Source organism: Otolemur garnettii, unplaced genomic scaffold, assembly GCF_000181295.1.
Source record: "Otolemur garnettii isolate 467f Iridium unplaced genomic scaffold, OtoGar3 scaffold00069, whole genome shotgun sequence".
In the NCBI taxonomy this organism is placed as follows: Eukaryota; Metazoa; Chordata; class Mammalia; order Primates; family Galagidae; genus Otolemur; species Otolemur garnettii.
In genome coordinates this window covers 7,815,917-7,829,801 of record NW_003852464.1, presented here as the reverse complement: position 1 = coordinate 7,829,801, position 13,885 = coordinate 7,815,917, and the positions used below count along the sequence as shown (strand labels likewise).

At 38.7% G+C, this 13,885-nt stretch overlaps 1 protein-coding gene across 2 annotated transcripts in view; it reads right to left on the bottom strand.

Moving 5' to 3' along the window:
* Window positions 1–13,885, bottom strand: part of RBPJ (recombination signal binding protein for immunoglobulin kappa J region) — an 89,033-nt gene that overhangs the window by 27,159 nt on the left and 47,989 nt on the right. For both annotated transcript variants that reach the window (XM_023515327.1, XM_023515328.1), the window contains exon 2: window positions 5,995–6,033. In XM_023515327.1, coding sequence (XP_023371095.1) covers window positions 5,995–6,033 — 39 coding nt within the window. The remainder of the gene's footprint in view (window positions 1–5,994; window positions 6,034–13,885) is intronic.

Below are 13,885 nucleotides of genomic sequence, written 5' to 3'. Positions count from 1 at the left end.
TGTGGCAGGTGCCTGTGGTCCCAGCTACTTGGGAGGCTGAGGCAGGAGACTTGCTTGAGCCCAGGAGTTGGAGGTTGCTGTGAGCAGTGAAGCCATGGCACTCTACCCAGGGGGACAGCTTGAGGCTCTGTCTCAAAAAAAAAGAAAGTGCTGAATTATTTACCAAAATTATTGTGCCATTTTACATACCACCACCAGATATGAAACTACTAATTGTTTTACATGATATAATCAACCAATTTATGTCTAAATTTTAGACATTTTAATAAATACACAGTAGTATCTAACTGCTAGAGATCGAATGTGTCCCCTTCTCCTCCTGGACAATTTATATGTTGAAACCTAATTCAAAACGCCACAGTATAAAAAGGCAAAGCATTTGGGAGATGATTAAGTGATGAGGATGGAGACTTCATAAATGGAAACCAGTGCCCTCATTTCTTCTGCCCCATGAGGACAGAGCAAGAAGACAATTACCTATCAACCAAAAAACATCCCTCACCAGGCATCAGATTTGCTGGCACCTTGATCTGGCAATCTCAGTGAACTATGAGAACCAAAATTATGGGTTGTAAGTCACTCAGTCTATGATATACTGCTACAGCAACCCAAATTGACTAATACACTCAATATGGTCTTAATTTGCATTTCCTTGATGGTTATTTGCATAAGCAACACTGTCTGGATAAAGTATCCATTCAAATCAGTTTCCCCTACTAAAAAAAGGGTTGTTCATTTCCTTATTACTGACTTGTAAGAGTTGTTTTCATCTTTAATTTTAATGAAATAAAATGTATCAATTCCTTCCATAGATTTTGTTTTTGGTGTTCTAGTTAAGAAATCTTTGCCTAGTCCAAGGTCACAAGTATTTTCTGTATCTTCTAAAGCTATATAATTTAAACTTTTATATTTAAATCTGCATTCAGCTAATTTCTGTACATGGTGCTATGTGTAGATCGTAGTTGCTTTGGGTGTGTGAGGGGTAGGGGAGAGGAGGTTGCATATGGATGTATGATTGTTCCAGAATCAATTGTTAAAAAGACTATTTTCATCTAACTTAATTACCTTTGTACCTGGACTGGAAAACAACTGATCATGTATCCAAAGAACACCTGCATATCTATTTAGCCATCTTCACATCAACACATACTCACTACTTTAGCTTTATAAGAGGATCTGAAACCAGGCCACGTGCAAGTTCTTGTTGCTCTTTCCCAAGGTTGTTCTGGCTATTGTAGGTTGCCTGCATTTCTGTATGAATTTTAGAAACAGCTTTTCAAAACTGTTGGAATTCTGATGGGGATTGTGGTGAATCCATAGATCAATTCAGAAATAACTGGCATGGTTAACAACAGTAAGTCTTCTACCTAAATAACATTTATTTAGGACTTTCAAGTTCTCCAAGCAGTGTTTAGTGGTTTTCAGGGTAGAGTTTTTACACATCCTTTGTCAGATTTCCCTTAAGAATTACCTATTTTTTGGTACTACACTAAATGGAACTATTTTTAACTTTAAATTTCTGTCTATTACTAGTAAATAAAAATTCAATTTAGTTTTGTATGTTGATCGGGTATCCTACTACCTTGCTCAAATTCACTTAATAGCTCTACTAGTCTTTTTAAAGATTCTATAGAACTTTTTTTTTTGAGACAAGACTATTTTTCTCCCTTCAGCTCTTCAAAGCTCTTGCATCTCTGTCTTATCCCTAGAAAGGCTGCAGATGAAAAATCTTGTCCGTCATCCTTATCTTTGTTCCTTAGTACATAATTTGTCTTTCGTATATATTGCTTGTAAGATTTTTTCTTTATCACTGCCTTTTTCTTTTCCTGAGACAGAGTCTCACTCTGTTACCCAGGCTAGAGTGCTGTGGCATCAGCCTAGCTCACAGTAACCTCAAACTCCAGGTTCAAGTGATCCTCTTGCCTCAGCCTCCCGAGTAGCTAGGACTACAGGCACCCACCATAATACCTGGCTAATTTTTCTGCTTTTAGAAAAATTGCTCTTGCTCAGACTAGTCTCACACTCCTGAGCTCAAGGGATCCTCTCAGAGGGCTAGGATTACAGGTGTGAGCCACCTGCCTAGCCTTTATCACTGATTTTAATCAATTTGATTATAAAGTACTTTTGTATAGTTTTCATATTTGGGATCCAGAGTTTCTATAATTGTCACCAAAGAAAATGTTTTCATTATTAATCCACATATTGTTTTAGTTACCCCCCTCAATGACTCTAATTACATATACATTAGAGGCCACTGATGACAAACTACACCTCAGTAATATCCCCCTTTTCAGACTTTTCTCTGTGTGCTTTGTTCTAGGTCGTTTCTATAGCTATGTCAAGTTATTAATCAATTCTTTGTTAATCTGAAATTTATCACATCAAGTGTATTTTTTCACCTTAAATATTGTAGTTTCCATCTTTAGAAATTTGAGAGGCTAAGGTAGGAGGCTCGCTTAAGATCAAGAGTTCAAGAGCAGCCCGGGTAACATGAAGACTTTTTTTTAAAGGAGGGGGAATTTCTTTATCTACTAATTCTATCACCTATGTCATTTCTGGGTTGGTTTTGATTGACTTTTCTCCTTATTACTGACGATATTTTCCTGCCTTACTGTGTGACTGGTATATTCTGATTTTGTCCTTCCGAGTCTGTTACTCTACCTTTGAGCTCTGTTTGTGTACACAATTACTTAGAACAAGTCTGATCCTTTCAACCCTACTTTAAGTTTGTCAGATGAAACCAGACCATCATTACTGAAGCAAAATTGTTATGAGTGCTCTAGCTAATACCCTGTAACTTAGGAGATACATGCTCTGGCTATTTTTAATAGGCACAATTTATAGATCTAAGTAAGCTTTAGCAACTATTTTCTCTAGTTCTGTTGGGCCATTTCCCCCCACCATGGACAGTTCCCTCTAACATATGTTGCAGTTTTATCAGTTCTCTGCCCTGCTAACTCTAACCATGTTGACTTGTCTGAGTTCCCTTTCCCTAAAAGGTGCTGGAAACTCTCTCCAAGCACTAAAAACTGAGGCAATCCTAAGGCTCACCTCATTTGTCTCCTCTTTCTGGGGGATCATTATCTTTACTTGCTTAATGTTCAGTATCTTGAAAATCATTATTTTTAAAGACACGAACAGAAAATTTTCTAATAAAGATAACTTAATGGCCTACAGACACATGAAAAAATACTCAATGTCACTAATCATTAGGGCAATGCAAATCAAAATCGCCATGAGATACCACCTAACTTGAGTGAGAATGGCATGGACACAAATAGAAAGGAACACTCATACACTGTTGGTGGGACTGCAAACCAGTACAACCTCCATGGAAAGTGGTGTGGAGATACCGCCAAGACCTAAGAGTAGACCTCATTTGACCCTTCAGTCCCACTATTGGGTATTCATCCAAAGGAAAAAAAGAAAAAAGATAGTTACACTAGAATGTTTATAACAGTACAACTCACAACTGCAAGGATGTGGAAACAACCTATGTACCCCTTAATGCATGAATAAATTAATAAAATGTGGTATATATTAAAAAGCCATAAGAAAGATGGTCATCGGCTCTGCACCCATAGCTCAGTAGCTAGGACACCAGCCACATACACGGGGGCTGGCAGGTTCAAACCCAGCCCAGCCCTATTAAACAACTACGACACTAAAAAAATAGCTGGGTGCCCATAGTCCCAGCTACTTCCATTTTACCATATTTACATATTGCTTAATAAACCCTCCAGGAGCACTTTGTAGACATAATGGCACTTTAACCAAAATCCTTCAGTATTTACTTCCTTAAAGGACATTCTTTTATATGATCACAATGTAATTATCACTGATGATACTGACATCAAATCTACAGATTTTATTTGAACTCTGTCAACTGTCCCACTAATGTCTTTGACTAGGAGTCAGGGAGTAAGAATCTTGAGAAACTTCTGCCCTCAAGCCAAATCAAGATGGCCACTAATTTTTGTAAATAAAGTTGTGCTGGAACACAGATAAGTCGTTCATTTATGTATTATCTATGGCTGATTTGGAAACACAAAAATACAAGAACAGAGTTGAGAAGTCTCAACAGGCCCGGCACCTGTACCTCAGCAGCTAGGGTGCCAGCCACATACACCAGAGATGGTGGGTTCAAAGCCAGGCTGGGCCTGCCAAACAATGACAAGTACAACCAAAAGATAAGACAGGCGTTGTGGCAGGGACATTGTGGCAGGGACTCGTAGTCCCGGTTATGTAGGGGGCTGAGGCAAGAGAATCACTTAAGCCCAAGAGTTGAAGGTTGCTATGAACTGTGATGCCACAGCACTCTACCGAGGGAGACACAGTAAGACTCTGTCTCAGGAAAAAATTTTAAAAAAGCTTTACATGTTCATTATCTGATCCATTACAGAAAACATTTGCCAACTCCATCTTTATAGCAAAAGAAATAAAATGTTTTCCTGGTTTAGGATTTGCTTGACTATAGCTGTTACATCTCTTTGGTCTCCTTTAATCTGGAGCAGTTCCTCAGTCTTTGTTTATGATGATCCTGACATTTCTAAAGAGCAAATATCATTTACTTTATTTATGTCATTTATTTAATCTTTCAATTGGTGTGTCTGTCTGATGTCTCCTTATTCTAAGATTTAGCTCAAGAATTTTTGGCAACAATACCACAAAAGTGATAATGTATCCATTTTGAAATACCCAAGGTATGTTTGTCCCTTTGTGGTGATGTTGATTTTGATCATATAATTAAGGTAGTGTCTGCCAGTTTTCTCCAATATTGTGTTATTATTTTGCGCTTTACAGTTAAAATTTACTTTGTGAAGACACACTTTGAGACTCTGTAAATACTTACTTTCTCACCAAACTTTTAATTCAATAGTTTCAGCATCCACTTAAAACAATTACCACTACAGGGGCTGTCAAACAGTTACTAACCTAATTTCGTCATTCCTCCTGCATTTATTACATGGCATTCTTCTATAAGAAAAGGCTATCCCCTTTCCTGCATTTATTGATTCAGTTACATAAACAAATAATTTATAACATTTCTATAATATTTATACTGAACTCTCAGTATAGACATCTAAACTGTTACTTTAATATGAGTTTTAAATCATTACTACCATTATTTTAGTAATCTCATGTCCCAGATTTGGCTAACACTATACCCTTCAAGCCATCTCCAATGTCCTTCAGTAGGCCCCAAGCATTCTATAAACAACAGCTTTTGTAATAACAGCAATAATTTGGAAATCACCTAAATGGCCATCAACATCAAAGATTAAATAAAAAGTGACGTGAAGACAAAAGGAAAACCATGGAGCCATTACAAAGAACTATCAAGACAGAAGATGTGCTGGTAAGAGGAGTTGAAAGATGCAGAACAATGGTAGAGTATGATCCTAGCTGAGTTTAGACAGAAAAAGACAGGCATGTACATAGATGCACAGAATGTTCTTGTAAGATACAAAAAAGGAACTGCTAACAGTGTAGGGATTATGTGATACTAGGGATCCAGTGATACTAGGACTAGGACTGTAGACATGGGTCTCTTACTCTTCATTTTACAACCTTTGGCACTTAGAAACTTTAAAAATTAGGACAAGGCAACAAGGTGGCTCATGCCTATAATCCCAGCACTTTGGGGGGTGGGAAAATCGCTTGAGCCCAGAAGTTAAGAGATCGCAGTGAGCTATGATTGGGCCATTGTACTGTAGCCAGGTAACAGAGCAAGACTCTATCACTTAAAAAAAAATTAAAAATAAAAAAACTCAAGATTAATTCTCAAAAAGGTATCATCTTCCCTTCTTAACCATATCCTCTTATTCCTCTTTTTTAGGGGGGAGAGGAAGGGAGGAAAAGGAGAATAGGAATAAGTTTATACTCTAGAGACCAATATTGAATGACTTCAAGAGCATCTAATAGTTTCTAAAATAACAGGATCTATACTTTCATGAAATATTTACATAAAAACATGACTAATATAATGCTTACCTAGTGAGTCGCTTAGGTGGAGGCCGCTCACCAAATTTCCTGAAAAAGAACAGAAGAAAACAAAATTAAATAAGCTGTCTGATAGACTTAGGCACCATGAAACCTCCTTTATGACGTACTTCAACCTCACTGAAGAACAGTGAAAAGAGAAATCCTCTAGCAAGCATTTGTACCCATAAATAACCAAATACACACTGAAAAGGGTTCTTAAAACCAATATACCCTAAGTAGGCCTTACACATCCACTCTGATCACAGAGAGATGACAGGCATCTATTAGAGACATCTCACAAGAAAACAACTAACCAAACACCCTTAGTCAAACGTTACCTGCAGAACTAAGGAAAACAGGCACTATGCTACATTATTTTGTATCACTTGCCCTATTTAATCATTATAAAATAATTATGTAAGATATGTGTAAGCCTCATTTTAAAGATGGGAAGAAGTTGCCTGAGTCACATAGTAAATTGAGTGGCAGAAAGAGCTGAGATTTAAACATAGATTTGGACAACTAGCCCATAGTCTTTGGCTCTTTTTTTTTTTTTTTTTTTTTTTAGACAGAGCCTCAAGCTGTCCCCCTGGGTAGAGTGCCGTGGCATTACAGCTCACAGCAACCTCCAACTCCTGGGCTCAAGCGAGTCTCCTGCCTCCGCCTCCCAAGTAGCTGGGACCACAGGCGCCCGCCACAACGCCCGGCTATTTTTTGGTTGCAGCCATCATTGTTGTTTGGCGGGTCCGGGCTGGGGATTCGAACCCATCACCTTAGGTGTACGTGGCTGGCGCCTTAGCCGGTTGAGCTATAGGCACCGAGCCGTCTTTGGCTCTTTAAAAGTGAAACATGCTAAATAGCATCCAATACAAGCATCTCAGCTTGCAGGGAGAGGGCAACAAGAAAAGCAGGTGCAAAGGCAGAGATAAGTACAACTCAGGCTGGAATCAGAATACAACACTGAGGTTAAGAGAAAGGATCTAGAGTATGGCTGGCTGGGCTCAAATCCATGATTTTATTTACTTGCTGTGTAACCCCTAAAGTTGCTTGACTCTCTAGAACCCAGCTTCCTCAGCTATAAAAAGGACAAGGTGATTGTGCTTAACTCAAGGAGTTATTAATTAAAAGTTAATTAATATACAGAAAATATATAGACTAGTGCCCAGAACACAGTGAGCATTCTATAAATGCTAGGAATTTCACCATTTTTTTTTCTTTTGCAGTGTTTGGCCGGGGTTGGGTTTGAACCCACCACCTCCGGCATATGGTGCCGGTCGCGGTGCCTTACTCCATTGAGCCACGGCGCCACCCTGCCATTTTTGTTATAAGTGGTTACACCAGAAGAATTAAACTAAGCTTGGTGTTCATACATATAAGAATGTAAGAAAGAAGAAACTATAGTTCTTATGTGATGACCACTTATTTCCTCTAAAATAGGAATGCAAACCTTTTCTGAAAGAGATAGTGAAGCCGCAACACTTGAAAAAGACCACTATGAGTTCTTTTTATTTTGTTTTGAAGCAAGATTACAGTTATAAACAGTTAAGTAACTTGTTCCAGTCACAGGTTATGGAGCCTTATTTAATATAAAGATTTCTCTACATTTGTGATGTTCCACAAGATTAACTTTGATGATAAAAGTTATAGAGTCTCAGTTGATTTTTCTGAGTAATTAAATGCCATGACACACTTTACAAATTGATATTTATAAGCAATGGGTATCATGACTGAATATATTCATATTTTCATTAACCCTGAAACACTGAAAAGTTTAATTGAAATAGCACACAAATAGAGCAAATAATCCAAGTTTTTGAAAGAATTATTCATGATTAGTTCTCTTTGATTTTATCCTACAGAATACTCCATTTTTTTAAATCAAAAAACAAAAGTTTTAGTGGTTAACATCAGCAAGGTGGCTGAAGATCTCAAGTTTCAAACCAATGAACTACTGACTGACCCATGAATTCCAGATATGAAATTAAATCTGCTCCTAGATCTTCGAGAGACAGAGACGGAGACAGAGAAAGAGAAGGGTTTTGCACTGTCACCTATGCTGGAGTGTAGTGGCCCAATCATAGTTTGCTGTAACCTTGAACTCCTGGGCTCAAGTGATCCTCCCACCCTCAGTGTCCCATGAAGATGGGGCTTCAAGCAGGTACAACCACACCTGGCTAAAATTTTTTTTTTTTTTTTTTTTTTGGTGGAGTTAGGAATTCACTTTGTTTCCCACCCAGGTAACAGCCTTTTAACTTCTGGGTCAAGTGATCATCCTGTATTTGCCTCCCAAAGTGTTGGGACTACAGAGTTGAGCTACATATCTGGCTACTTTTTTAATCTTTGAGAGAAAGTGATTAAATGTACCACTGTAACATATAATTACCAAAAAACCAGCCTTACTAGGTTAGATACAGAATATTATATAAAAACCAAGGAGTTTAAGTTATTCATTAAAACACTCCTTAAATAGGTATGTACAGATATTTATACATCTGTATATAAGAGGGTGCTCCAAAAGTATGCACATTTTAATAAAGGAAAAACCTGTATTAAATTTGGTATTTTTCCAAAACCCCAGACTAACTCTTTTCCTTTATTATGAACTAGTATATACTTGATTTCTAGGATGCCCTTTCCTGCCTGCTCTATGCTCTGTACTTTTCCCCTCAGACTGGGAGTGGGAACTAGGAAAACATCTGCTGGCCATCCTAACACTAACCTAAGCTTCAAGAAAATTTATATTCTTCAATATACTTATGTCACTAAATATAGTTTAAAACTAGCAGATTCCTTTAACTTTACTTCTTTTTTTTTTGAGACACAGTCTCACTATGTTGCCCTCAGTAGAGTGCTGTAGCATCACAGCTCACAGCAACCTCCAACTCTTGGACTTAAGCGATTCTCTTGCCTCAGCCTCCCAAGTAGCTGGGACTACAGGCCCCCGCCACAGCGCCTGGCTATTTTTTGTTCCAGTTGTCATTAGCTGGCCTGGGCCAGGCTCGAACCCACCAGCCTCAGTGTATGTGGCATCACTGTAACCACTGCGCTATGGGTGCCGAGCCTAGCTCTCCTCTTCTAAGAAAGCAATGACTTATTTTCAAAATAAGAATAGCTAGGGGAAAATGGTAAGTTAAACTGTTAACTTAATGTTAAGTTTAAGCTAAATCTGATTCCATATATCTATGGTTTATTTATTTATTTAAGTTGTAATCTATCATTAAGCATAGTATTTCCTACCTGTAAATAGTATTGAGGCTCCCGCATATCTTCCAATCCATTAGAATTTTCAAGTTAGTAAAAACCTTGCATACGCATTATTTATATACACATATCTCCTTTCTGCTCACAGAGGAGGTACAATATTGTTTTCTCCCACACCAGACACATCTACTTCTATACTCAACCAATCTGTTAAGGAAGTATACGACCACAAATGTATTGAGGACAAACACGATCAAAGTTATCAGAACTTCACCATCTTGACACCTTTTCAGTTAAAACATGCTTCACATTTTAAAAAAAGTCAAAAATCAAAGAGGATGGGGAAGAACACAAGAAAAGACATTTTCCAACACAGACAATCTAATAAGTTATACTGCTACAAGAGAAAGCAAAAACCTGATCTATCTAGAATACTGTATAGTAACAGTACAAGTATTTTGATTTTAAAAACATCATGATTATCCTCCCAAAAGACTACAAAGTCCTGTCAGGGCACAGATTTTCAGTCTCTTCTTTTAATGGCTGTATTCATAGAACCTAAAACAATGCCTGGTGTATAGTAGGTACTCAATAAATTTTGCAGCATGAATGTTCAACTCCTTGGTGACCCCAATTTCCAGATCACTGTACTAGATACTTTCTCTCCTCAGGTTCCTCCCTACCTTTCAGGGACCCAGGTGTCCAGCCCTCTAAGTTCCCCTTACTCTCGGGGTCCTTGGATAATGAACAAATTATCCTCAGGCTTCTCACCCATCTAACCTAGTATGGCATATTTGAACCCTGGTCCACAGATCTCCACGGGGTGATAAACTTGGCCTCCTCTTCACATGTGGACATTCTTCTGGCCTCAGCAAAGGAGAGGAAAGTGACCTGTGGAGCCCGTTGTGATGAGTGGGATCTAGAAGATGTTCATTAAGGTTATCTCCCACTTAGCCACAAAAGCCGTCTCAGGCTGAAGTCATTCTCAGCCCTAGCCCAGAATTTTGCCAGAGACAACAGAAGCAGGAAGATCACAGTGAACACCTGAACCCTACAGCCTCCGCAGAAGCCCAGCATCTATGGTCCCTGGGGTTTGCCTGTAAGTGCTATGCCTGGTCCTGCCCCATCATCTCTCCCCTTGGTAGATGCAACCCTGCCCACTTGACTCCAAAGGGTCTTTGCAAATCTTCTGTTTAACACATAAGATTAAGATGAGACTAAAATTAATTTAGGCAAGAAGCATGGTGAGGTATGAGCAGAAGAGAAGTAAAAAGAAAGGATGAACAATCCAAATTCATTATTAAACTAAACTACACATCAAATCTGCTGTAAACAGTATATAAACCTTAGCAGTTCAAAAGCCCTGCGATTTCCCTGAGACTGTCTCACTCTGTCACCCGAGCTGGAGTACAGTGGTGTCATCATAGTTCACTGTAACCTAAAATTCTTGGGGGTCAAGTGATCGTCCCATCTCAGACACCCCAGTAGCTGGGACTGTAGGTATGAACAACCACACCTGGCTGATTTTTTATTTTTATTTTTTTGTAAAGATAGGAATTTCACTATGTTGCCCGGGCTGGCCTTAAGTGATCCTCCCACCCTGGCCACCCAAAATGCTGGGATTACAAACTGGAGCCACTGCACCTGGCCAGTACTGGGATTTCTAGATCATGTTTAATATAATAAACTGAAGTAGCACTCGACTAGGGAAAAATTAAGATATCTGATCCACACCCTCCACTAGAAAGAGGAAACAAATAAGTGACATACATTAGTACTATATTCTGTGATAACAATCTGAAAAATCAAGCAAAGGGTACTGGAAAGCTACTTAGCAATTTACTCACCAAAAAAAATGAGATAGAGGCTCGGCGCCTATAGCTCAACCGGCTAAGGCGCCAGCCACATACACCTAAGGTGGCGGGTTCGAATCCCCAGCCCGGACCCGCCAAACAACAATGATGGCTGCAACCAAAAAATAGCCGGGCATTGTGGCGGGCGCCTGTGGTCCCAGCTACTTGGGAGGCGGAGGCAAGAGACTCGCTTGAGCCCGGGAGTTGGAGGTTGCTGTGAGCTGTAATGCCACGGCACTCTACCCAGGGGGACAGCTTGAGGCTCTGTCTCAAAAAAAAAAAAAAAAAAAAGAGATATAAATGCTGCATAGACCTAATCCTCCTTGTTTCTTGATTTGTTCATTACCAAACATTTATTCAGCACCTAGAAGGGCCAAGTATAGGTAGCTGGTATATGTATCAGTGAACATCAGACACAAACTCATGACCTATGGAACTTATATGCTACTAGGACAAATGGTCAATGAGCTATGTCCAAAGATGTTTGTCTATGTATTTATAAAAGCAAAAAGTTTTAAAACAACCTAAATATTGTACCTACTAAATATGACTGAAGAGATTAGCATATGAAAATATATTTTTTTAAATAAATTATGTAATTTACTTTTAAAAGTTTACTCATTCTCTGAGGGCATGGTGGCTCCTACCTATAATCCTAGCACTCTGGGAGGCCAAGGTGGGTGGATCTCTTGAGCTTAGGAATTTGAGACCAGGCTGAGTAAGAGTGAAGGCCTGTCTCTACTAAAAAAAGAGAAACTAGCCAGGTATTGTGGTGCACGCTCAACTACTCAGGAGGCTGAGGCAGAGCGATCACTTGAACCCAGCCAGGAATCTGAGGTTGCTGTGGTAGGCTGACACCACAGCACTCTAGCCTGGACAACAGAGGGAGACTGTCTCAAAAAATAACAATAATAATAAATTTTAAAAATAAATAAAAGTTTACTCATTCTCCACCTACAGCTGCAAAAATATAGCTTATTACATCATAAACATTTGAGCAAGACACTGTGTCAGCCTTTGCCATACTTTAATTTCTAGTTCTTAATCTGCTATTACTACCTTAATAAACCCATTTAGTAGCAATGCTGCTCAAAGTTTGCCTAAGTGTAGCCAGTGGTCCCTGGCTACAGTAACAAAGGCATGATGCAGTCTCCTGGACCACTTCATTTAATAAACAGGTTTCTATTAGAACAAACATCCTATGGGGCAGATTTCAAAGATGTGCATGCTTGCATCTGGCCCCTTCAGCTAGAGAAATGTGCTCCCCTCTTATTATGCACACTGTGTAGGAACATTTGTTAAAGTCCATTTATTCTACATTTTCTTTTCTGATTTAAAAAACAAACAAACTTCCTTCTCTTAGAACAGTCTGCCAGCAATTGGTGTAAAGATGCAATAAGAGTAGAAAGATCCAATAGGACTGACTGAGAACGTCATCTCCAGCTACGCTCAACATTTGGGTTTTTAGGTATCTCCAGTATTATTTGCAGTTTGGTTGATGTTTACTTTCCGAATGTCCACACTTGGAGAGGAACGTCTTCTGGGTTAAATCTGTAATAGCTGGAAGTCCCACCATCCAGATGGTACAACTGAGTTGTGGGGACACTGGTCTCTATTAACATGTCACATGAAGATCTTAAATGAAAAATATAGCTTCAAAAAAAGAGGAGCAATCAGACATTCAGAAATAATTTCAAGTTCCTATATCAAGAGACCGAATGAAACAAACTGACATCAAAAGCCTCTTGATATGATACAGAAGAAGGCCACAACATCACTCCTGTGATTTCTCGAATTTGGTAACTGTACAGTGGTTATAGAAGAGAATGTCTTCAACTTTAAAAAATACTCACTGTGGTACTTAGGGAGATAAGAGTATGATATCTATTTTTTACCTTCAAATGGTTGGGGGAGGGAACTTCCCATACGTGCATGTATAGATATATAGAAGGATAAAGCAAAGGTGGCAAAATGCTAACATTTGAGGTATCTGGGTAAACTTCCTTGTAACAGTTTTCTAACCTTTCTATAAATTGAAATTATGCCAGAACAAAAAGGACACACCCAGAGAAGTACTCATCTCATCCCTTCATCAAGATGCTAGTCTGACTCTGTTTGCTGCAGAAGCTAGTAGCAACAAACCTATCAAAAAACATTAATGGGAGGTGGCACGTAAGTGACTAAGGCCAGCTTCCTGACATAACTTTTATAGATGAAGATAATTATTTACAAATTGCTTGCTATAGACATAAAATTTGATAACAGTGCTGGTGTGTAAGTAGAGAAATAGGAACTCAGCACTGTTGGGAGTTTAAATTTATGGAAACTTTTGACATTTTGGCAATTTCTATTATAATTGAAGAGGTGCATTCCTTTGACATAGCCATTTCAATACTGGAAATTTATTATACAGGCAGATAATTTTATGACTCTGCAAAAACATGCATACAAAGATATTCAATAAATTCAATGAATAATTTATTATCTGCATTAACAACAAAATGTCCTTGTGTACAATGAGAAACAGGTTGCCAGTTACACAGCACCTCCCAGTTGTGCCTACTTACAAAACACACCAAAAGCTATCCAGTTAGAATTCTGAATGAGAAAATGAGATCTCCCAGTGTATTCATTCAATACACACGTCCTACACGAAATTAGTGATAATGGTGGGCAACAGCAAAAATTCCATTTTGGTTTAACATGCATTATGTAATTTGATAAAAGAGTTTTTTTTTCTTTACTTATTAAGTGTGACTTAAGAAGTAAAGACAAGGCTCGGCGCCTATAGCTCAGCCGGCTAAGGCGCCAGCCACGTACACCTAAGGTGGCGGGTTCGAGTCCCC